The sequence below is a fragment of the Xylocopa sonorina genome, chromosome 1 (assembly GCF_050948175.1).
Source record: "Xylocopa sonorina isolate GNS202 chromosome 1, iyXylSono1_principal, whole genome shotgun sequence".
In the NCBI taxonomy this organism is placed as follows: domain Eukaryota; kingdom Metazoa; phylum Arthropoda; class Insecta; order Hymenoptera; family Apidae; genus Xylocopa; species Xylocopa sonorina.
This window is the reverse complement of record NC_135193.1, coordinates 21,331,516-21,356,791: the sequence shown is the minus strand read 5'-3', so window position 1 is coordinate 21,356,791 and position 25,276 is coordinate 21,331,516. Positions and strand designations below refer to the sequence as shown.

The 25,276-nt window shown below is 50.8% G+C and overlaps 2 protein-coding genes across 6 annotated transcripts in view; one reads left to right on the top strand and one right to left on the bottom strand.

The window, feature by feature from the left end:
* The window catches only part of LOC143427758 (kin of IRRE-like protein 1), a 98,571-nt gene extending 79,169 nt beyond the window's left edge, over positions 1-19,402 (top strand). Inside the window, exons 8-14 of one of the 5 annotated variants that reach the window (XM_076902195.1) lie at positions 1,950-2,094; positions 3,201-3,331; positions 9,464-9,623; positions 10,039-10,338; positions 11,901-12,221; positions 18,537-18,767; positions 19,050-19,399. In XM_076902195.1, the coding sequence (XP_076758310.1) occupies positions 1,950-2,094; positions 3,201-3,331; positions 9,464-9,623; positions 10,039-10,338; positions 11,901-12,221; positions 18,537-18,767; positions 19,050-19,378 (1,617 nt within the window). In that variant the 3' untranslated portion in view covers positions 19,379-19,399. Of the gene's footprint in view, positions 1-1,949; positions 2,095-3,200; positions 3,332-9,463; positions 9,624-10,038; positions 10,339-11,900; positions 12,222-13,151; positions 13,489-18,536; positions 18,768-19,049 lie in introns of those variants that run through there. The other 4 variants (XM_076902205.1, XM_076902218.1, XM_076902210.1 and 1 more) reach the window with 4 other exon arrangements.
* A 3,043-nt stretch (positions 19,403-22,445) lies between these two features.
* On the bottom strand, positions 22,446-23,677 carry LOC143431361 (uncharacterized). Its single transcript, XM_076908034.1, has 3 exons — positions 23,465-23,677; positions 22,728-22,925; positions 22,446-22,652 (listed from the first exon to the last, which is right to left on the bottom strand). Exons 1-3 carry the CDS (start codon positions 23,675-23,677, stop codon positions 22,446-22,448), a joined length of 618 nt encoding a protein of 205 aa, XP_076764149.1.
* Between the last annotated feature and the right edge of the window lie 1,599 nt (positions 23,678-25,276).

The window sequence follows — 25,276 nt, the reverse complement described above, 5'->3', positions numbered from 1 at the left end:
CGAATGATTTGAAAAACGGAGTTGTTAAAAAAGAGGACGGGATCACGCGACGAGATTCGTTCGGGGGTGCGTTTAGGGAGAAGTCGATAGTCGGGCGCGTCTATCGGAAAGATACGAGTCCGTGATATTCGACGTTTCCAATAATGTAGCTACGAACGGCATTGCTATTGGCTTCGAAATGAACTTGGGAAGACTTGTCCGTTACAGAGGAAGATCGTTCGTTCGAGATGAAGTTTTTCTTTGTTCCGTCTACTCGGATATCCGTTGACCGTGTTCCATCGTATCTCGAGTTAATCTCGCGTTCGAACAGATTCGGGTTCGCAGCAGCTAAATCACCGCGGTTATAGGTCACCGGCCCTGAGGCGGTCGCATTATCGATAATCCGGAATCGGAGATGTGTAGCGTTGACCGCAACGCGTCGAACAGCGCGACGCCGGCGTACTTTTCATACGGCGTCCGGAGAGAGAGAGAGAGAGAGAGGTGAAATTAAAATTCTTCGACTGGCCCCGCGAACCGGATACGTGTTAGGATTCGCCGATGAGAGCGCTGCCCTCGCGGCGCATCGATTATTCAGGGAACACGGAGAATTTTCATGAACTCGCGGCATCCCGGTGCTCGTTGACGCGTTAAATCTCGCGACGACAAAGAACATCCGGCGAAAGAATCTCTCGTCGAGTAGGAATCCTAGTTGGTTCGAAGCCGAACGTTAGGTCGGCGCGATAAGGAGACGGGAGTAGGAGACGAGAGGGTGGCGGCGTCTCCTTAAAATTCTCGACGCGACGGGTTCTAAGCGAGGAATAATAAAATATAGCCTCGTAGCGGAGGCTGGTAAGAAGCAGGGGGTACGCAGGCGAGCGCTACGTTGGCTAAGAAAAGTAAAGAAAGGAAGAAGAGAGAGATATTAACGTAAGCAGATCCTATAAGCGACGGAACACGTAGACCGGTTCTATCGCATTACCATCCTGATTATCCTATAGTCGTCCAGGCTGTCTTTAGTCGTTCACCGCGCGTTCCCCGGTATTACGTGGCTCCACGACCGGGAAACGCGTTTCGTTAGCGTGCCGCGAAAGCCCCGAGAAAACTGCGATAGAACCGCGGTATAATCGCGCGATACGTTACCTTTATTTCCCGTTTGCTCGAAAAGCCAGCGCATCGGTGCACTTGGGAGCGTATAAATATCTCCAAATGAAATTCCGCCGCAACGCCAGCGTTATTTTTCTTTTTCGTCTTGAGAATAATTCCAGCGGTCGACCAACGCGTGACGCGACGCGACGCGACGCGACAAAGACTCGTTCGAGAGTTTCGGTTTCGAAACCGCCCCTCTTGTGGCGTGGTTCGCGCGTCGAACCGTGTATATCGGTTGGTACACCTTGAAACGGGATTCCGGGTCGAAGCAGCGGCGGCCGCTTTTTTTCTCCCAGCCGGTGGAAAATAAATAGAGAAACGGGACGGGAGGCGACGGTTTCGCGAGCAGAAGCGTCAGAAGCTGCCGGTAAAATTCACGCTCGGTGAAATCCACCGGCGTTAGCTGTAGGACTCGAGTCCTTTCGAGTCCGGGGCTAGCAGGAATGAATTTCCAGCAGCAGATGTTGCCAACGTTGCTTACGGTCCGCCTCTCGACCTTAATATAACCAAAATTAACCATACCGAGTTCCCGTCGAACTCGTTTCCCATTTTCTTCCTTCTCCATTTTTATCTCTGTCTCGTCCCTCGAACGGAATCGCGTGAAATTACCATCGGTTATTATTGTTGGTGGAGTATTATTGAAAATTTGTCCTGGCAACGGAGGACGGAATGGAGGGTATTTTCGTAGGTGGTTCGAAACCAGAGGAATATCCGAAAAGGACAAGGGGGTTAACGGTATTTAGCCGGTGGGTTTGCTGAGAAAATATGCGAACGGTGCGTGGTAGGTTTCGAGATTAAACTTGGTAACGATCCGTGTGACGCAGGAGGAAAGGTCGGAGAATCGGACGGTGAGCATGGTGGAGTTCGAGCCGGGCGTCGAGGATCACGGGAAATCGATCACCTGCAGAGCCGAAAATCCAAACGTGACGGGACTGTTCGTCGAGAAATCCTGGAAAATCAACGTTGTCTGTAAGTAGACGATAAATATATATTCTATCGGTCTTTTCGCGTACGGAATCCGCGATTCGTACCCGGAGCCGAACCTTTTACGAGCGTACGTGACGTTAAATGCATATTCGATGCTTCCGAGTCTCGGCTCGCCCGACCGAGTCCCTCCTCTCCCTCTTTTTAATGTATGCATACGCGGCGTGCGAGCGCTCTAAAAAAATAAACCATTCTCATCTTCTATCGAGCCGCATCGTGAAATCGCCCGATTTACGAGCCTTTTTACGTTGAACGCCAACGCTTCCCCTCCTTTCCCGTTTTACGACTGCGATAAAACGGCCTCCGTTGAATTTCCAAACGAATTACAGTCAAAACCGAACGAGACACGCTCGGGACGGACAGCTCGTAAAGAGGGGGAACCGTACCGCCGTACCTTTCTTCTACCAGCCGATCTTTTTCACGACTTTCTTTTATCAAAAACCTCCCCGTCAGCGGTCGTCCCGGAATAGGGGTTAAGAAGTCGCGTTTAACAGTTTTCAAATTTTTCTTCGATCGATGCTCGAACGCGTGCAACTTTTTTTCACGATTAAATACCCGAGGAGCAGGAGGAGGAGAAGAAGGAAGGGTGGAAAGGACGTCACGTCGCGTATCCAATTATGTTGACCGTTGGAGAGCAGCATCGTTGAAATTACGCGTTACCTCGGGTAGACCGGTGGTCCCTCGTTTTTCGGCTGGCTCGCTCTTTCGTTTCCGTCCGTACACGCGAGCTCTCGAAAATGAAAAGGACGAGCGGAATTTATTGCGATCCCGCCCGGGGGCGCGAGGTACGAAAGGACAACCGGGTTGGGTAACAAGGGCGGCGGAGGAGGAGAGTTAAAAAGCAGCTGATGGGAGCAGCGGCTGGCGGACGTGATCGAGCTAATTTAATACTATCTCGAAAGAGTGGTGTAGAACGCGGAGAGGCGGGGAAATTTATCGTGGCGCGCGATAAAATCCTGCGAGAACGCCCGAAGAATAAACTCGCAGAGAACAAGCTAAACCGGGCTCCGGTATGATTAAACTAACGAAGACGGTAAACGAGAGATAGAACGGAAATATAATTACATCCGATTAAATTCGTTCTCTTGCAGATCCACCGATCGTGTCGCTGAACCTTGGATCGACGCTGAGTCCCGAGGACATCAAGGAGGGCGACGACGTCTATTTCGAATGCCACATCAGAGCTAATCCGCCGTGGTCAAAGTTGACGTGGATACACGACGTACGTACGAACGAATCGATCGTGCCTGATAATTATTATTCTTAGTTCGTTACTCGGTATTCTCCGGTGAGAATATAGGAGGGTAGTGGAGGGGGTTCGATTACGCAAGGGAGAACGTTTAATCTGGGACGCGCGATACGAGCGTTATCTCTGTTTCGTAACTCGTTTAGCGCGAACACGGGTCGAAGTTCGCGAACAAGTTCAGCAAGTGTCGACAGGCAGTTCGGAGTAGCGTACCGCCAAGTAATGTACGGGGCGAAGGGGCTCGAGGAAAAATCTGCTATCTCTTTTAAGAACGGCTTAGCGGCGTGGGTGAGTAACAGAAAGAAAGAGAGAGAGAGAGAGAGAGAGCATCCTCTATTTTTTCCCTTTTCCCTCGTTTCCCTTAATCCCTTGGTCTGCTCCTCGTATCTTTCGGGGGGGGTAGATAGGTGTCGTAGTTCAGAAAGAATGCCGGTAACGGTGGCTCGGTAACAGCTGGTACACCCTAAGAGATTTCCGTTGAAATTGCATCTTGAAAATATGATCCGACTTTGCTAGCTTTCCACTTGCTCTCCCTGTTGGTTATTCGTTATTAATGTACTCGTAAAGGATGGCTACCGGTTTCACTGGCTCCTCTCGGTTTGATTAGAAGGCCATCGGCACGTTCTATCCGGCGGATCGGGCAATCAATCCGGAGCAGGTAGCAATCGAGCCAGGATTCCGAAGAGTCGGTGTTAAAAAAACCTGTCGGCTCGGAGCCATTCCCTGGCGGCGGTAACCTTTTGAACGGGCGATCGTAAAGGGCGAAGAAAGTAAAAGGAAAGGAGGACCGCGGTGATTAGACCGGACCATACCATTGACGCGGGGACAATAGAGAGGTTTAGTGGGTAGGCAAAAGTATCGAGGAGCCAATCGGGCAATCGGGGACGAAGAATGGAATCCTGTTAATGTCGCGTACGCGAGGACGGACTCGATACGGATTCCGTAACGTTCCGTTGCGAATCTAGAGTCGAAGAATATTAGAAGGGAAGAACGGATAGTTGAAATTCCACACGGTTGCGCCGTTATTTGATTTCCAAATCGACGTTATTGCTTCTGTACACCGATCAGTCGTAGGAACGAGGCAAGGGTAATGGGGTTTCTCACAATGAATCGGTCGAGTGCATTCCCCTCTGCTGCGAGATTCGATCCGACGAGTTCGGGACTTAATGCGGGCCACTGGCTGGAAGGAATCGGGCAGAGAGCGGGTTGCGGACCGGAAAGTACATCGATCAATTTCACTGGCCGCGTTTCGCGATCGAACAGAGTCGTGCCGGAATTCCGTTCGAGCCGAGATCGCGAACAAGAAGAAGAAGAAGAAGAAGAAGAAGAAGAAAGCCTTTACCTTCGTTTCGATTTCCGTCACCGTTCTTCTTCGTCCAACGCGACGAGCAACAAGTCTGCTAGTAGCTCGTGCATACGATGCGCCGCGACAAGAGTACAGGATGGATTCGTTTCGCGTTCATCTACCGCACGGAAAAAGTCTTTGAATACTTTGGTCGCGATTAATACTCGCGAGCCGGAGAGAGAGAGAGATAGTAACATCAAAGGGACGTCGAACAAACGACTAAATTACAAAATTCCCGTGCAACTTGAGGAATTCGAGTAGGAGAAACTCGGAAATTGTTAGACGACGACGACGACGACGACGACGAAGAAGAAGAATCGAAAACGTAATCAAAGATAACGAGGGAAGTTTTCCGGTGGGTGAGAAGACTCCCTTTTTCGTTCGGTTCGCGATGCAAACGCCGCGCGTCAAAGCCGTCCATCTTTTAGCTGGCGCGCGTCGATTTCACCGCGAATCGCGGGCACCGCTCATCGATCATCGACGGGCCCGAGATACCGTCGCGGAAGGTAGGGAAAAAATTTCCTCAAAGAAATTCAACGCGACTGAGAGCCGCGCATTCGGTCCTGAATGCCTTCGGGGTTGGAAGAAGGAAGGAAAAAGGAGGGGAAAAAGAGGCAAAAAGTTTGGATGCCGGCGAGAAGCGAAACGAAGCAAGGAAATTAGCATGGAATACCGAGCGAGTTCGAAGGTAACGAGGAGCCCCGGCTGAGAGTGGCTGGCTGCACGCGATCTTCCTTGCCGGAGTGATAAATCGTTTCGAAACAAAAGGAAGGAGCGAACATCGTGGCAGGCGAAACAATTTTTCCGGAGAAAATGCCACGACACTACCGCCGATATAATCGGGATGAAAAATTTTCGGGCGATCCCCGCGCGACGAGCTACGAAATCCTGCTCACAAATCTTCCGAAGAGGTGTTGCCAGTGTAGAATCGGGGCGGTGGTGCTCGCCGGAGGAAGGAGCATTTTTTTCCCGACGACGTCTTCCGGGGTCTAACCCCGCGACGCGTTAGGCCGGTGGCTCGCTTCGAACGAGAGCCCCCCCCCCGACAAGATTTACGATCTTTCGCGCGAGTCGTACCCTTCTCGGGGTGTAATCAACGCTCGCGACATCACCCCACTGGCCCAGGAACCGCGATACCTAATATATACGTAATAATAAATATAATATAAACGACTCTGGACTTCTTTGTCGCGATCCACGCCCGCGATAATGGCTCCCTTTAATGCGGCGGAAAAAGTTTAAACGCGTAATCGCTTTCACCGACTCTGCTCCACTTACTTTTTACATCGTCGAATGCTTTACTCGACTCTTTCCAGTCAGCGGACGATGACTGAATTCTGGAATCGGTAAAAGGGCGGAAAGACCGAGTTCCGGTACACGCATATCCAATAGGAAGAGGAATCGTTGGTAACCTAACAAGGATAATCCATCTAGACCGGAGGCGCGATTCGCTGGTCGATTTCACCAGTAATTCCGGGGATAAGATCGCGCGGACGAGGATAAATGTCGCGCGAATCGTTCAGAGGGAAAACATTCGGGAACACTCGTTTCCAGGACAGAACGAAGGCGAGATAAAATGATTTTCGCTTAGCCTTTATGGTGCGCGAGAAGATAGTGGTAGGGCGAAGAGCTGCGAAAATGGTGAACGCGATGGAGAGCAAAAAGCGAAAAGGAAGAAGGGAAGGAAGGAGGGAAGGAAGGAAGGAAGGATGCGCACGGGCACGAGTTGTTGGCAATTTTTCAAGGAATCAGTGCGCCGTCTGACCGGAATGAACGCCCGCCTCCTAGCCTCTTTCCTTCCCCGTTCCTTTCCTATCCAGTTCCCTCTCTTCGACCCCGGGCTACCACCACCGAGAGTAGAGGAGAGCAAAGTAGAAGAAACCAACTCGAATTCTCACCGGAGAATTCCGGCGTCTAAGCTTTAGAACGTTGCCGAGATCGAAATGGGAGAAAAAAAATTCGATGAATCTTTCGGATCCGGTAGGTTGCCCGGTGAGATCGAACGAGCCAGATATTCGAGGGTTTTGTGTTGTCGTCGGACACGACGCGACACGAACGATCTCCACCTCGAGGAGAGGAATCCCTCGTAATCGGGTGTCGTCGATACCATCTGTGGAAAGCACCGGAAGCGTCACCGGCTTAACCGGTGCTCCGAAAAAACAATAGAGTAACCTTGAAAGGGTGCGCGTAGTACCAGCTACGTAAGGGACGACGGTTAACACCTACTTTATGTAACGGCGACGACGACGCGGACGCGGGAGACAATGCCGTTCGCCCATTGTACCCGGATGGTTCTACAACCTACGTACCACGTGCTACGAGTAATTCCACCCTTATTCCGGATTCGGAATATTCCGAAAATGAAGCTACCGGCTTTTGGGCTCCGTTCCAACCGACGTAGATCCGTTGCATAAAACCGCGCGCGCTTACTCCTCTCCCTTCGAATCTACCATTCCGAGGCATCTCGATCGATTTCGTGGAAAAGTTGCCCGATCCTCGCGTTCCTCCCAGACTGCGAAATTTGATTAGCGAAAGGAAAATGTTTCGGCTCTGTCAAAGGAAAATCGAATTAATAACGGCGAACCAGAGTTTCGGGCGTGATCCTTAAGGGGTTCTAATTAACGTTCTCGCGTTTACCGACTCATTATGCATGCTGTCTCGAGGAACGAACTATATACGCGGCCGATGTAATCTCGTCGAGGTCGTCTCCCCCTGCTGATAACCTATGCACCTATTTAGTTGTAACGGAACGCGAACAGAAACGGTACGGGGCTAATACAGGCGCGACGGACGAAGAAAAGAGATCAGAGCTGAGCCACCACCACTACTACTACTACTACTACTACTGCTACCTGCCGCTACTTTTACTACTCTCTCTCTACCTTTCGCCGGAATTGGCTCGCTAGCGATAAAAGACAAACGAAAGCTTCGAAGCTGGCTGTATCGTTCGTTTCCCTCCGCTCTGCGCGAGCGACGAGGTTAAAGAGTGAGGGAGAGAGAGAGAGAGAAAATGGTTGGAAAGCGAACGGCAGCCGGGGACTCGGATGGAAACATTAAAGTTTGCAGCTGCTTTCTCAAAGCGAGACGTCGCGACGGAACGGGACGGAACGGGACGGTTATCGATCCATCGATTGGGAATCCGAGTTGACTCGGCCCGATTTCCCCGAGCGCGCTCTTCCCCCATCGGTAAATAAAAGATTGCGAACGCGAAATTAGCAGGTTTCGAAAAAAACGATGCGAAACGGTTAACGAAGGCTGCTAAACGCGCGAGACGACCCCGCGGATACGAAACTCGGATCGCGAGTAATTATTACGAAACGATCGAGGGATATGGAGGATAAAAGAAGAGGAGAGGAAGAGATCTCGATCCGTTACGGCTGTCCGCGTCACCTTCTCCGCGATTCAAATGGCCTCGTTTCGAATCGATTTCGAATTATCTTCGTCGAACGGATTTGAGCGTGGGCGCGGGTACCGGGTAATGGGAGGGTATCGGTCTTGGAATACGTATACCTAAGGGAAACGAAACGAAAGGAAGGGAAGGGAAGGGAAAGGAAGGTGAAATTCGAAGGAGGAGGAGGAGGAGGAAAAAGAGGATCGAGGAAAGACAAAGAACGGGTCGGAAGTACGTCCCGACTGGTTCCGATTAAACAGGCGCGGCTGCATTTGGCAAGGTCTTCCCGGCTGGCAAGTCGTGTCCCGGTTTTACCTACTTGTTGGCTTTAACCCCTGGCTGTCCCGCGCGTTCTCTCGGCTAATTGAAACGCGATCCGGTGAAACGAGGCGAACGAACGACCCCGAAGAAACTTTTGGGCGTGTCTCGTCTCGTCTCCTCTCGTCTCGTCTCGTCTCGTTCTCCGACTCGGTTCCCGTTTCGGTTCCCGTTTCGGGAGCTATTGTTCGATGGCCCGATGCGATCCTCGAGATCGAGTGGTGTCCAGCGCGCAACCTCCAGGGATCCGGGAACAAGGGATGGTACAACGCCGACACGGACCAACTTTCAGACAATCGCAATAACAGAGCGCTACGTTTACTTCGTTCCTCGTTTCGTTGCCCGAAGCGAACAAGAACGAAATAAGATATAACGAAACTCTGTCTCCCAACCTGGCCTAATTAAACCTACCTACCTACCTACCATCTACCTGCCCTTACCTACGTACGTACGCGTTCTCTCGGTCTCAAAGCGTCAAGGGTTTTTTCTTCGAACCGCGCTCGCCGCTGTCGCGTTAATTTTCCAGGAGAGAAGCTAGACGAATTTTTGAATCAAACGCATTCGTTTTGTCCGCTCGTTAGCCGGAGGAAAGGAAAGAAAGGACAAAAGAAGAACGGCACAAAAGATAACGAAACTAGCGGTCTTTTCATCCGGTCTGATTAAACAACTAAGTGCGCCGCTGTATCATTGTTACCCGTGCAACGGCTGATAAGCCGTCAGCTTTGGCTTCTGTTTCTTCCGTCGCTCTTCTTGCGTCGAGAGTCAAAGGATTCGAGGGTAATAAAAAATATAGCGTTACGCTATTCGTCCGTGGAGCGGCGGGGAAGCGCTCCATTTTCCACGGTTCTCGGCCTCTTTTCTCAGCTACGAAAACGTCGACACGGATAGATTTGTAATAAAGGCGGCGGCCGATCCCGGATCGTAAAAGTTATCGAGCCACGTTCCATCTCGCGAATCTGGTTCGTCGCGTGGGTAACGTGCCCGCAATGATAAAGCGGCGAGAAGAAGGAAGAAGAAGGAAAGGAACGATTAGAAAGGTTGAAATTGTTTTCAGAAGCAAATATTGGCGCACAACACGTCGGCGAGGATAATCTGGTCGAATCAGAGTCTGGTGCTGCAGAGCGTGACGAGGAGTAGCGCTGGAAAGTACGTGTGCGCCGCAACGAATGACCTGAACGAAACTCGGAGCGAGCCTCTTCAGTTTCGCGTCAAGTGTGAGTATCTCCGCGCGCGGCTCTCTTCACGCGAACCCCTTCAACCGCACCGCGGAGCGTACTTTATTTTAATCGAGCGGACTTAATCGAGGATTTTTCATGGCACTCGGTAACGAACCCGGCATATTCGCCTGCCGCTCTATACGGTAGCTCTATCCACCCCCTGTATTTAGTCCCTTCGTCCAGGCTACCTGAATATTTCATCCGCGCTTAGTTTCGGCTACATTTTTTATATCCAATTCCCTGGTTACGCTCCGCTTGTTTCCGGGGCCGATGGCACACACAAATTGAATGTCCTAGATTTAAGGGAGGACCGCTTCCTTCTTTGCCCGAAGGCGGAGATAATTGGACGCAGGGGTTGTTGTTCTTCGGCTGGTGTTGATCGGTGTAAAAAAATAACGCAAACTGGTTTCAGTCGCGCCAGTCTGCAAGGAGGAGCGAATCGTGGTGGTCGGAGCGTCGAGAGGCGAGTCGTTGGACATCGCTTGCAGAGTGGAGGCCGATCCGCCGGCGCACAATTTCCGATGGAAATTCAACAACAGCGGGGAGACGCTGGAAGTAGCGCCGGGCAGATTCTCGATGGAGAAGTCGAGCGGCGTGAGCGTGCTCAGGTACACGCCGTCCACAGAGCTGGATTACGGCACTCTGTCGTGCTGGGCGGACAATTTCGTCGGTACACAGGCGAGACCGTGTCTCTTCCAGCTGGTAGCCGCCGGTGAGTATTTACCGGATCTCTCTCGGTAAACGTTACAACAGCCGAGTGGAGCAGCGAGAGCTACCGCCGCGCTCCTCGACCCCGAGTCTTCGAGTGGTCAGGAAATCGAGTTAAAATCCTTTCTACGGACCAGAAACGAGCCCGTTTACCGCTTCCTAAACTACGACTTTCAACCGTCCGTGGAACCGTGAAACCGTGAAACCGTGTAAATAAGACACTCGCCTGCGCTCCTCGAAACCTATTTGATATTTCTCCCTATCCTCCTCTTACTCGTTCTGCTAAAAGGACGTCGCGTCGTTTCGTTCGTTTCGAGGGTAGGGAATTCGAAATCCTGACAGATATTCGGGAATTATCGCCACGCGTACAATACGATGCAACCAATCATCGCACGGTAAACCGACGTTAATCCGCGACCGGATTTTCACCGGCCGGTCCGCGCCGCGATGCCTTTTTTTTTCATTTTTTCTTTTTTTTTCCTAGAATACCAAAGTAGTAGACGGATACTATAGGTAGTAATATGTACGGAGGGAACGTCTACGGGTAAAAATTTCGCGATAAATCGAGGCTAGTCCCTTCTTTGATCCGCAGCGAGCCGTAAAGCAGCCCTCGTCGACGGAACGAGACGATTTTGAAAGCTGTCGTTACCGGTATTGGATATTGCGCGTGGTCGTTGAAAACGTATTCGATGTTGCGACGAGGAGAGAGAGAGAGAGAGAGAGAGGCAAGGCCGAGCAGGGGCAAAGAAAGTTAAGCTCGTTATTCGCCGGGGTTTCCGAGCATTGTTCGCCCCGTGGGCTGGTAAAAAAAAACTATTTTCCGGAGAATTTCCGGTGGACGTAGGTCGATTTTAAAAACGAAATAAAGGAATCGCCGACGCGAGAAAGTCATTACCTCGGGCCGATGTTGATTAAATAACAGACGGGAGCGTAGCTTCGAACCGTGAAAAACTATTCGCTAGCCATTTCGCGTTTCACATGTTTCAGACGCGGTTGAAACGAAGGGGTCCGTTTATCGAGAATGGAATTTTCAGAGAAATTGAACCTCGGTGAAATTAAACGAATCTTTCGAGAAACAGAAAGGTACAAAAGTCGATTCCCTTTCGAGTCGTTTGTTCGCGTCAACGACGCGAAGAAGACGAACGGTATTTATTTTCTTCCCTCGGTTCCCTGCGAACGGTTAAGAGTGTAGACCAGATATGGTTTCGGGCCAACCTGTGGAGCGTACGCAAAGTGTCCCCGAGGGTTGGCGAGAACCTAGAGAATAAGAAAACAAAGCGGATCGCGTAACGGAGACGGATAATAATCGTTTGCGCGTGCATACCCAGAGAACTGGATAGAGACATGGATAGCGAGTGGAAAGTAGCGGAGCGGCCCAAGCAGTAGAATATTGCGGGCAGTGGGGCAACGCTCTAAAGAGCGAAATCCTTTGCTCCGAAGCAATTTCACGCGCCGGCTCGTTTTAATATTCGAAAGTTGGCGAGGAACGTCGATGAACAGAAGGAGGTGGAGATTATTTTTGTCGAGCGATGTGAAAATGAACCGTGGCGACGGTTGTCGTTTCAGGGAAACCATTTCCGGTCCGTAACTGCACGCTCGCGAACCAGACTTACACCAGCGTCGAGGTGAAATGCGTGGCTGGTTACGATGGCGGGCTTCCGCAAAAATTCATCCTAGAGGTGTACCACGGCGACGTGGATTTCCTGTCGAGCAGCCAGCCCCTCTACAACGTCTCGAACGGCGACGAGCCGAGTTTCTCTCTCGCCGACTTGGAGGCACCCGTCAAGGCGGGCGTTCACGTCGCGGTTTACGCCGTGAACGCGAAAGGCCGCAGTCAGCCGGTTATACTCAGCGAGGTCACCTATCGCGACGCCGAAAAACGAACGGGTAAGTTCTATCCCTTTTCTCGTCTCTGTGTGCGTGCGCGTGCGTGCGTGTACAGAAAACGAAACTCGATCGATATAGCGAGACCGGCACCCGTTTTAACAAACGTTTCAGAGGAATCCGAGAACAGCGCGAACGGGATGGGGTGTGGGGGCAAGGTCGTTCGCGAATTTCTGCGGGTTTCTCGAAACGGATGGCGGCTGTTCTCCGCCCGAGTGGGTGGTGTCAACGACTGGGCTGGTAAGCAAGACGAATCGCCAGAGCACCGAGACAACGACGCTGGAACGCGTCGAGTGTGTACAGTTCTGCCGCTTATCGTTAGACCGGCGACCGACTCCACTGTTCCTCCCGAACGCGTTGGCCATCGTACAATGCGATAGCGAAAGAGGACGGAAACTGGTCGAAGGTCGTTATTACGGAAGTGGGCGGAAAAATGTAAAAGATTTGTCACGATGGCGCGTCACCGGATGACGTCGTCTGCACTGGCCGCGATCGTAAATATCAACGTGGCGTCGAGTTTACAACGAGGTAAAACGGAGGGTACCAAATCAATTGTCAGTAAAGTGATTTAGAGCGGTAACGGCGGTGTCTATCAATTTGCAAGCGCGGAACGCGCGCGCCTAAGTACACCGTGCGCGCGAGTACACGCTCGCCCGGTCCTCGCGTCACCACTCCTCCTCGTACATCAACTTCTCGACGTTCAAGAACAAACGACTGCCATTACTTACCCACTTACCAACTCGCACACTCGCTATACCGGAAAGATACGAATCGCGTTTGGCCATCTTTCGTTTCGAACTCTAAACGCGATTAGATGTTACGCGAAACACTGGTACAGATAATATGTGTCGAGTTTTTTCCGAAGCGTTGGAAGAATTTTTTCCCATTCGCCACGCAGAGCAACGAGCATCGAATTAAGGAAAGCAATTACAGATAATGGTCCCAACGGCACCCGGCACCGGAACCGGTAGAGCAGACGTCGGAAAGGGCTAAGCGGCGAGGAGGAGGCGCGGCGGGCGAAAAGAAAGAGCGAGCGCAGAGACGGAGAAGAGGCTATCCAGAAGAGATACGAATGTACAGGGTGGTCGTTAAGCGGCCTCCTCTCCCTTCGCTCCTCTTTTTGGACATTAAGCCGTTTCGCGTGCGGTAATTTTCCCGAGGTCATTTTTGCCGCTCTTCTTGCTCCGTCGTTAACTTCACTTAGCTCTGTTTACTCCCGTCGTCATTTTTCTCCCTCTCCGCCTCTTTTTCGTCTCCTCCGGGTCCGCTCCGCCTCTGCTAGTTCTCGTCAGGCTCTGAAACTTTTTTCGTCCGCCGACGTCCGTCGTCGTTTTCTCTCCACTCTCGATCCGTGGATAATCGAACGATTCGAGGATAGAAATAATTGGAATGCAACAAAAGCGTCGGACAGCGTCCCCGTACGTTAGGAATTGAATTAAACGAGGAGTTTCCGTTACCACCTCCCGAAGCATCGGGGGTATCGATTAACCTCGGAGGAATCGAGCACGCGACGAGCGTTACGCGCACCTCTGCAAAGAGGTGGGTTACCTGCGCGCACGTACACACCGGGTCCCACGCTCTGTTCGTACTCGTCGAAAAGTTGGGTCGTCGATTGGTTAAAAATTGGTGGAAACGAAAAACCGACGTCTCTACGTCGCCGGCGAGACGAACGAGAGAACGCGTGCTGATTGGCGGCGGTGTACGTGCTCGAACCGCAAATCCGTTTCGTCGGGTTCCCTTAAGGCTGCGTCTTGAAATCCAGCTCACGGTGGTGGCGGTCGGTCGGTTGGTCGGTCGGTCGATGGCTGCGATCGATCGAACGCGGGAAAGCCGCGTCAGCGTGGCAAATTGCTCCTCCGGTACGTTTGCCGGTTTCGTCATTGAAACCGGCTCCTACTCTCGGCGAGTGCCGTCGCGAAATTATGAATTTCTCCTCTTTTCTGTTTTCATTATTCGACGGTAATCAGTTTAACCGGGGAAGATTTGGTCCGGCGAAGAAAGGGGAGCAGCTCGCTTTAAATTCCATTAAAGCGGCGGCGAGCAAAGTCCTGTCGGAAGGAAAACGATTATTATCGCGGCGTGCGAGTCACCGTTAAGTCCTTAAGAAATATTCTCCGCGCGGTAATATATTCGAAAGGGGAGTTTATATCGAGCGGGTGCGCGCGGTTGAGTTATCCAACAATTTCGCCGGGTTACGCGGTGGAAATTCCTCAAACGGTTTTGGCCACCGCCACCGTCGCACCGGCCCATTCGTAACGGGTAATGTTGCCGGAAGTATCATAACGGGCCGTTCTCCAGCCGTTCTAAGCCCGTCTCTAAATACTGGCCGCGGAATTAAGCGGAAACGAGTCGAGTCGTGATTATACGACGACCGACGACCGTCGACCGTCGACCGTCGACCGTCGACCGGCCCCCAATCGAAATCTGTTAACGTTGCGAAACGGTGCGCTGGCTAATACCGCGAAACGATAACGTCCATCGGGGGTAACGGAGGTACCACGGAAGCGCAGCCCTCTCGAGTCGGCCGGGTCGTTATTTCACCGGTGTTAATTATACGATCGCTACGGTACGGTTTAGCACTGGCAGCTAGTAGATTTCGAATTTGATTCGAGGAACGGTTGTTCGAAAGCCCGTGAAATTTGCCCGTCATCGATCACGAAACGAAATAATTCGTAGCCGGAGGAACCGGGGAACGGATAGCGTTCTACAGGAGGAAACAGCCGGTGACGTTGACGCGCGGCAACGTCGCCTATCCGCACAGCCGACTGAATCCCGCTTAATTTCGGGAAACCGTCCTCGGTGTTCGCCTAGTTCGAAAGAGAAATTATAGGCAAATCGATCGACGCGTCCGCACGACAGGATTCCTTGCGAATTCAACGACGCCCCCGACCCGGCTGAGGTTGAAAGACGTCAGCTGCACCGAATTCTGAATCCGATTACCCATCAAATTCCACTCCTGTTTTCGCCCCCGAGAAAATTACCTCGATACGTCGTTCTTGCGCTTCGATTCCGGTCAAACGATCCTCTTCACCGAAGAATACCGGGTATTAGAGCAGGGGGTGGGGGGGGGAGTCGCGGAGTCGAGTAATTTTGGTGAAACCGATAGCCCGCGGGTAGTCGAATTAAACCGAAATCGGAGAGAGAGACGACGCGATAGATAAAGGGTTCCTACGATAATTGAGATTAGAGTATATATACCTGCTCCTGGCCCCTTAAGCCTTTCGAGCTTCCCTACGATATAACCTTCGATATAACCTTCGATAACCTTCGATAACCTTCGACGTTGCAGCAGGAGGTTGGTAATCCTTTTAATATGTCCGCGCGAGGGATGGAGAATAATTTCGCCCCGCGGAGACGGTGGTAATCCGGGTCGAAAGCGATCGGTCACGGAGACGAAAGAGGCTCGCTCGCGTGAGCGTTTCATTAATTGAAAACGGTCGGGGACACGCGTAAGTCGCCTTAGTCGGGGCTACCAGCAGGACAACATCGATTCGGGGTTAGCTTTACGTTGAAATTAATCCAGGTGAGCCCAAGTTAGATCTGACTCCGGCTAAGCCCGGCTTTTTGGTGACTTAGCCGACCGCGTGACAGCGAACCACCTCCTCTCCGTCTTACTCGCGGACCGAGTAAGCGATATATTACATATATAATACTGGGTAGCGGCTACCCGGATGCGGACAAAGTCCATTCGGCTGGGTTATTTTTTCCAGATCTCCTCCCGCCGCGTTAAGACCGATTAGCGATCGAAACTTGGATGAACTCCGCGAGTTCGGGAGCCCGCCGGGATATGCGATTTACCCCGGTCTCGCTTCTCTAACGGGATTCCCGTTAGACCATCCTCGAGAATCGAGGGGGTATAAGGACCGGTTTATCTTTACTACCTCGGCACCAGACGTTTCTTCGCGTGGAACTCGATTAAACTTCCATTGCAACTTTTACGATCGCGAACTGCGTCCGCTCCAACTCTCTGATCTACTAAAAACTGCTCTATTAGTCTTCGGATCGATTAGAAAACATAACAAACGAACGGAAAACGGAGGAAACATTTCTGTGCGTTGAAAACGAAAAAACCCCACGCGAGACTGCCGCTCGTCGATGCTTTTACGAGAACTTCACCTCTGGTATATTCGTTCCGCCGACGCCATCATCCATTCGTCGGACGACGCTCTCGATTCAAGGATAGCAATAAAACGCAACGATATTTCGAACGCGATATTTCAACGGCAGTGTACGATATTACGTACTCTGTTTCACGCCGATTTCCCCCATTCCCGGGTAAATGCGTATTTTAATACGAACCGACGTGTATCGCCGAGGAGGAGGAGGAGGAGGAGGAGGAGGAGGAGGAGGATCCGGCACGGTTGGCAACAGAGCCGGAACGTTCCTTATGGCGGCGGGTTATGGCGCGATACACCGGTAGGGCGCGAGCGCGAGCGGGCCACCGCGGTGGCTGATTAAACCCACGGTTTTACGAGCGTTCCAACGAAACACCTTCGAACCTGTAAATAGACGGGAACGCGTACGCGTGCGCGTACGCCATTTACATGCATAAATATACACCTGTATTATGCACGACACGTATACCGAGCACTCCGTAAACACCGCCACCGCGGCGTTTACCACGATTCTCCTTCTCGCGTTTCGCGTTTCGCGTTTCGCGTTTCCCCCCTCCGCTCGATTTCACCACCCTGGCCCTGAGAAACCCGAGCTTCGGCACAATCCAGATCCTTTTCGGAAGCTTGGCTTCCCCCAGAAAAATTCCACGTAATTGCAATTGTTAAAACCGATAGCCGAGGTAGCCGGAGCGAATCTAGTACGTTTGGTATATACTCTTTGCCGGTCTCTCGGTGCTCTGGCTGAGAATTAAAAACGTTCGTCACGGGAGGCTAACGAGCGCGCTGCCGCCTCCGTCCTAGTTAAACTGCCGCGCGGCACTGCGAAGCACTGCGAAGCACTGCGAAGCACTGCGGAGCCACAGCTGGCCGAGCCGCCCTGCAAGAATACAGTTTTGTTAATTATCCGACGAAAACAGCAGGCCGGTTCCCACGCTCGGCCACTATCAACTAAAACGTCACGCGGCTGCGAACGCGAACCCAAGAATTAGCCTACACCGATATTTTACGGCTACCGCCTATTACCTACCCTAACCCCGATCCCCTGCCAAATCTTTCCCTCCAATTTTAAGCCGACAAACATTTGAATCAAGTCCAAAGCTAACTAAAATTTGGTATAAAGCCGTTTGCACGAGCTCTTTTCTCGGGCTTGTACGCGCGCGCGCGCGCGCGTAGAGAGAGAGAGAAAAAATGGAAGATGGTAAACAGCCAGGGAGGACTGTAAAGCAGTCGTCGAGTCCGTGCTGTGTCACGCGGTATGATTAATCCTTTGCTCTAATTTGCGTTTCTTCATCCGTTGTTTTCCCAACGAATACCACTAGAGCTCGAACGCTCGCGACGGGGTGCCCGACGGAACAGAGAAGAGAAGAGAAAAGAAAGGAAAAGGAAATTTCTGGTCTACAAATGTGCGACAAATATTTGTAAATGAATAGAGGCGCTGTTCCAGGGGGAGAAAAGAGAAAAATTATAGCCAAGGGAGGAGAGAGAAAAAAAAAAAAAGATGAAGCGAGTGTACGTTAAAAAGCACTCTCCTAATTGGACAGTTCATTTAATTAGGTAGTCACATGGAACCCGTCATCCGGAGGATAATTCTAGCCGAGGTGCACTTCCAATTGAAGTTTCGCGATGACAACAGTTCGGTAACTAGTTCAATTAAGAAAATTGTAACGAACGAAACTGGCGCCAAGCAGTATTCGATCGAGCGTTACTCGGTGAGAGGAATAAGAAAAAGGAAAAGAAAAGGAGAAAGAAGCGAGTAATCAAAGGCGCGATAGCGTTAAAGGTAGCGGATAGCGTCGCTCGATTATCCCTCTCGGAAAGCTCGTCTACCGTTTCACAATGATTATTATCGTGCCATTTGCAACGTCCCGCGGTTCTGGCTGTTTATTAATGTATGGATATATTACGATTTATTCGGTGGTCGAGCGAACGATCGCGCGATTATTACAGGGCGCTGTGCATCGTTTAATTATGGCCGCGATAATTTTAAATAAATTACCGTTGTTCATTTGTCAATCCCCAGTTCCTCGTAAATTTCATCGAGGCCTGGCTGAAACGGCGCGAACGCGCGGAATTTGTTAATTACTCTCTCTCCTCTCCTCGTAAACGCGTCGTCTCGCGTCAACCGCGCTAATTAAGTACGCACACGTAGATGGCGCAGAGACGTGGGTATGCAGGTAACAGAGATTTATGCGTTCTGTTCAAGGACAAGACGCTGGGATCGTGCTGTCGCCGCTGATAGGGGTGGTGGTCGGAGCGTTGATCACCCTGGTGCTGATCGTTCTGGTGGTGGTGGTGCGCGTGCGACGCGATCGAGTCTCGAAGCCGCGTCACGAAAAACCGGCGGAGCTCAGCGAGCTACCGGCCCAGCCGTATCCGGTGCAGAATCCTCAGCAAACCGTGGAAACCGATCCGGACGTAATTCCGAATAAATTTGGTAAGTTGCGCAGAGAGGATGGGAGGATCGATCGATCGTCGGTCCGGATTTTCGAATAACAGGAAGGGCAGGAAACGCTCTCGCAAATGCCCCCCGCGCCCGGTTAATCTAATTGCGCCGAGTTACGTATAGCCCCGGTACGATTTGTAATAGCCGCGTGAATAGATTTTATTCAATTACCGCGGCTTACACGCGCGGGCCGCGCGGTGCTATTTCATCGCGACAAAAGAAGAGCACGGGGAACCGACAAATACAGCAGATATTTTCCACAATTATTTTCAGAGGGGAATCTGGTGGAAGTGAGCCCGCCGAGCTATCCGGGTGTATATCCCCCGGGACACTGGGTGACGGCCGGAGCCACGCCGTCGATAGACGAGCTCTGCCAGAAATTCACCGGAAGACCGACGGAGCTGAGGTTACCATCGAGAAGCGCGGTACCGAGTTTACAGAGCATGCCCATGACGGGTGCGATGGCGGCCGGTGGACAGGGCGTAGGCGACGGGGTGGTGCTCGGCGGTGGCCAAGGTGTCGTCGTCGCTGGCGAGTGTTTGGACGGCGAGGCGATCAAGAGACGACTGATGGCCAACAGGCTTCCGGAGAGTTGCGTTTAGATGTACCGCTGTATCGCGAGCGAACGTATAGAAATTTACGGGACTACCGAAAAAAGAAAAGAAAGAAAAAGGAGAAAAAAAAAAGAGAGTTAGGTGAAAACTTTGCCCGATTCTCGAGAGTTTTCCACCTCTCGGGGAAGACGCTAGAAACTTGTCTCCGAACGTCGAGGTAACTTTTCTCCCGCGTTTGTTTCACTCGGCCCGCTCCGAGTCCAATGATCTTCGACACACCACTGTCTTTTCGCATATTTCTCTCCGGACGTAAAAATAAAGGTAACCGATCGAATGGCAACCTCCGGACATGCCGCGCGCGAGGGCATTAGGGTAAGAAACGCGGCGCGAGGAAAGATAAAAGGTTCTCTCCGAGAATGAAGATGGATGGAAGCCGAACGGGGGAATGAAAAGATAACCGATGTATCGAGGCTGATCAATCAGTTTCGACGCCGGAAAACATATTCGTTGCCGGAAGTAGTTTGTACGGTACACGATTTCTACCTTGTAACGCTCGCGGTGATTCTTTTTCCCCTCGATTTCTCTAACCGAGAGGAATTTTTAACGAAGCAACGCTCGACAATAAGCACCGGGATCGAGGATAGAAACTCGAGATGGAAATTGAAATTGAATCGCGACCGAACGATTGAACACTGCCTTGGATCGAATTATCGATCTTGGCGCGTAATCCCGACTTACTCTTTACGTAATTCGAGTACTATTGTAAATATACATATCGTACATACATACATACATACATACATACATACATACATACATACATACATACGTACATACATGCATACATACATACATACGTATATATATATATATATATATCTGTGCACATATCGTGTCTGGTTCGGGGGAGACCCGTATTAACGCGGACAAGCGCAACAATCACGGAACGAAAGTTTCCCGCGATCTGATCGGGCCAAGGGGAAATCTCTAATTTCATTAGACTCTCGCGACGAACAGGAGCAGAATAAAGTGAAAAATTCAATTTATAAGGTCAGACAAACCGGGCTTCCACGCGACACTTCGCGACGAAGTCACGAAGCTTGACGTTAACGGCAACCTAGATTCCTAAAAGAACGAAGCGACCCGCATCTCGTCCAAGACTTTGTCGCGCGAAACGAGAGGAAAAGAAAGGTTCAATTATCAAAGTTCGATTACGCCTTTCGATCGAAACGTTAATACGATAAGTAACGTCCGAACGTACCGAACGTCGCCGGTGTTTCTTTCGATGTTTTAAATAAATCAATATAGATAACGACGGAATAGAAGAGTGAACAAATCAACCGAAACCGGAAAGGAGAATAACGAAACAAGCAAAAAGTAAATGAATAAATAAGTAAGTAAGTAAGTAAGTAAGCAAGTAAGTAAATAAGCGAGTAAGTAAGCAAGTAAGTAAATGAATAAATAAATAAATGAATGAATAAACAAAAGAGAAAAAAAAATACAACTAAAAGTCGTTGCTCGTTAGTTAATGTCGTATCGTTGTACATACAAGTATGTATCGTTAAAGAGTTGACCAGTGTGCGAGAGGGCGAGCTCGGGATTCGATCTTTGTCCGACTTACCGGTGATAGTTGGAAACGAGTAGAAACTGGAGGCGATTCGAAATGACGCGTCCGGTATCATCGTTCACGGGGGACGATTCACGGACGACATCGATTTCTCGTTCGAGTGACAGGTGGACAGGTCGTTATTTCCCCCAACGAACGCTCGACGAACGCTCGACGAACGCTCGACGAACGCAACGATCTTCGTTAATTAGAGTACACGCTATCCTCGCCGCAACGTACAACTAGTCGCGTTTCCGGGATCGGATCGAATCAGCCTTTTTCTATGAAACGATCGAACGAAAAAAAGAAGAAAAAAAAGAAACGAAACACCAGCCTCGTGACGAGCAATCGTCGCGACGCGATCTCGCACATTTTTCACGTCCACGAACATTAGCCTAACATATCCGGGTGTCGATCTGGCGAGAATCAATTTCGAACGGTACACACGCACAACCCGCGGCGAATCCGCGTCGGCTCTTGTACGCGCTCAAAACCCTTTTAACTCGTTTCATCTCCGATCACGGGAAACAGATAGAACGCTATCGTTTCATTTTCTTCCGTCTTCGCCTCCGCGCGACAACTGGACGAACGACGCGTCGAAACTTGGAGACTCTAACGAATGTACATAATCAAATTTTAAGTTCACTGTATAGGTGATTTCATATCAGAAACTCCGTATCGTCTACCTACCCTAACTCGTATGTATATATATATACACTACCTAATGTTTCGATCTGAATAAACTGTTTAACTGTCCAAACCGAACTGTACTTTCAATCACCTTCCTTCCGCGACCTTTCTTCCGCTACGATTACGCTCGAATTTGCAGAAACAACTTTCGAACAACTTCCGAGGCACGTCAAAGGTTGTATCGTTTAAATTATTCGACCCAGCAGCAGTCGTCGGTCGACGAAACTGTTCATCGATCGACTCGAAGCACGAGTTTCGGACCGGACCGTGGTGCCCGTTAAATCAATGCCCGCTAAACTCACCCACGATTTCTCCAGAATTAAAATGCTTCGATCGAAGGTCATACGCGATTCGAAGTAAAACGTAGACGTAACGTTTCACGTAGAAATACGATACGCTCGTTCGTGAGCAACGAACATTCTCTCGTGAAAATAAATTCATGCCAAACGAAACACGAGGCAAGGAGAGGAGAGGAGGCGGGAATTTTACGGCTATAGAAAGAGGCACCATAAAAATCGCTTAAGATGCAAGTACCGTGAGAAATCCCCGGTGTACCCTCCAGTGTCTCGGGGAAAAAATGGAAGCAGCCTGAACGGAATTTTAATCCGCGCTTGTATTTCGCGTAGTTACGCGCACCTTCTAATCCATATGCGTGCGCGTGTAAGAGCGTACTCGAAAGCGTATTTAGAATAGATACGTATATGTATAGCGTTAGGGTATTCAAACCCGTCGCGAGACGGTACGCAAACGGTACGACTTTGAGAGAGAGAGAGAGAGAGAGACGACATTTGCCTTGTATGATTTAATAACGAGGGAACGTTAGCTTTCTTCCTCGGTGTCCGTCGGGTCGTCGCCGTCGTCGGATGGCTCGGCGGCCTCGGGTGGTTCGACGTCGGCTGTGATACCTCCAACTTTACTCCGCAGCATCGTCGACGCGGCCACGATATAATTGATTATGGTAAAGACCGCGCGATTGTATCGCTCTGTCATCCGATACTTGTACTCGCTGACGCGAGGCAACTCGATCTGCGACACGAGTTCGATGGAAATTTGAATGAAAAGAAAAAGTTGGAATATTTATTTAGGAATCGTCGTCGTTACTTGGTCTGGGTCGGATCCGATCGTGATCATTATTCTGCGATACAAGTCCTCGACGTCGTCGCTGCTACCCCACAAACCCTCGGAGTGCGTCCAGTAAACGAGGCCGGCTGCGATGCCGCTCTTTAAGAGGAAAACCAGAGCTCTGCGCAATCTTTGGCCAACCGTGTTTGCCGGTACCTTCTGCGGGCAGTCGCAGAGCTAGGCAAACGTACGGTACACACGTAAAGGTTACCACTACGTACATCCGCCTATGTAAACCCGTATGTATCACGGTTTATATCGTTCCCACGGGCAGGCTACCGAGTTTGCATACGTGACTTAGAAGAATATCAATATTTGAGAATTTTTAAGAACAGAGACGCGCTGCATATTTCTATCGCGACTCGGCACGGAAATTTATATTTGCCAACGCGATACCCGATAAGTGGGGATCGGAGGAGGGTGTTAAACGCGACGATCGGTCGGTCGGTCGCGTAGGTGTGTGTACGTAGGTACGTGTCCGTAACGAGTCCGCCAACTCGAAACTGTCCTCCTCCATTAGGGACCCATCCGCGTGTATACCGGACCGTCCAACTAATTTCGGGTAAACGTCACCCCGCGTATCGATCGATCGATTCCGCCGTTAGGAGACGCGAACGTCGCGCAAAGACGATCCGCGCGTGGCTTCGCGCGAAAGGTATCGAGGCTAACGAGTCAACCTAATCTCCCACCTCGGAGGTATTCCGAGTTTCGCTCACTTTTGGCGGACAAGTCCTTTCCATCTCCTTCCGCGTACAGATTTTAATGGTCACCGGTCTCGGAGTCCAATAAGACGCGCCGCTCCCAGCAGCGTTCGGACACGGGTGTAACACGTCCGGTTCCACTAGCTTCTGGATCCTCTTCGGCCTCACGCATGTCTCGGGATTGGACAAGTTGATGGTCCGCGCGACGCACTTTGTCCCCCTTTTCATTTTCGAATATTCGCGACCCGAAAACCAATTTCCTACCTGTTTGAAAATTGACCAGATTTCCGTCGGGATTACGCCCCGGTATTCCCTTTGGACGGTGTCCGTGAATTTTGCCCGACCGTGGAGTCACTCGAAAAGTTTCATCGCTCCAGGTACGAGTATCGACGCGTGTCGCGGGGAATTTTGCTACCGATCGCGGACATTAAAAAACGTGCGTCACCCCTGTTCACCCCTCCCTTCGATAGCTCGACGCTCGAACATTCTCCGATCGAACTCCGACTTCTCGAGAAACAAATGGCTGCGGCTAGCTACCAGGTAGTACGCGGTGTGTGTGTGTGCGCATTTCTATTTCCATTCCGGAGAGGGGAGACACGTCTTCGCAGATAGCGCGAGACGGTTTTACGTACGGCGGTCGCTTAATCTAGTTTCGCTCGCGAAATCCTCGCGTTCGGTTCGTTTTTCCTTTTTCCTCTCGGGTGGTCGGTGATAAGACAGGAGATTCGTGATAACGATCGATAGATCAACGCCGTTCGAGAAGGACCGGTGAAATTTGCATTCGACGGGGTCGTGCATCGTTCGTGTTTATAGTAAGCAACGAACAGTTGAAACGACATCGAGACAAATGGGTCGGCTCGAGGGTGGCAACTTGTTCGCGATCGGTAGCGGTTTGTATCGAGCGCTGCTCGAAGGATGCTCCGTTATTCCCGCGACATACGTACATACATCACTTTTATCGCGAGATTCCACCGGTCCGATATGCTTATTAATAGACTAGCAGGCACCCTTAGAGGTTGCCTGCCGAAAAATATGGCTGGTACGCGTTAAAAAAAGAGAGCGACACGCGAAATGGAAAGGTCGATCGGCGAGGTTGTCGATGAGGCACGGCTATCTTGGCCCGTCCCGCCGTACCGGCAGGTTAAACGCGTTCGTTCGAATCGATCTACGTATAAATCAAAGGTTAATAAATCAAGTTTAACATTCGAAGCATCTCGTTTTATGGTCGTTATGCTCGCTCGGTCGTTCGATAAAAAGACACGGTGGAGACGGATGAAATCGTGTCGGAAATTGGGGATCGATCGCGTTCCTTTTTGTTTCGCGCGTTGAGTTTTGATAGGCGAATTTCGTGCTACCAATTAACGCAGTCGGGGAAACGTTTTTCATAGAATTCGAGGGAGCGGAGATGCTGGTAAAAGTAGCGAGGGTCGAAAAGAAATTCTCGTCGGAACACGGTGGTTTTGCGCAAAAAGATGACGTTACGGAAGGAACGGTGGATTCCTCGAGGAAGAAAAGTTCGAGCTGCACCGATGAAAGAGAACTCGGAAGATACTGCGATGAAGAGGAGGAAAAAAGGAGCGCGAGCGAGCGTTCGGTGCTGTTGAAGTCTCGGTAATTGCGTCGGAAAGGGAACCCCCTAGAATCGGACCATAACTCGGAGAATAATTAATTTATAATTAAAAGGAGCCGTGTTAGTCACGGAATGGCTCGCAAAGCGTGCAACTTTTGAGAAAGCTGAACCTACCGACGGAAATCTGTCCTGGTCCTTTTGCCGTTGCGAATCCCGAGGAAGATCGTCGTCGCCATCCGACGCGAGCCCGACGACTA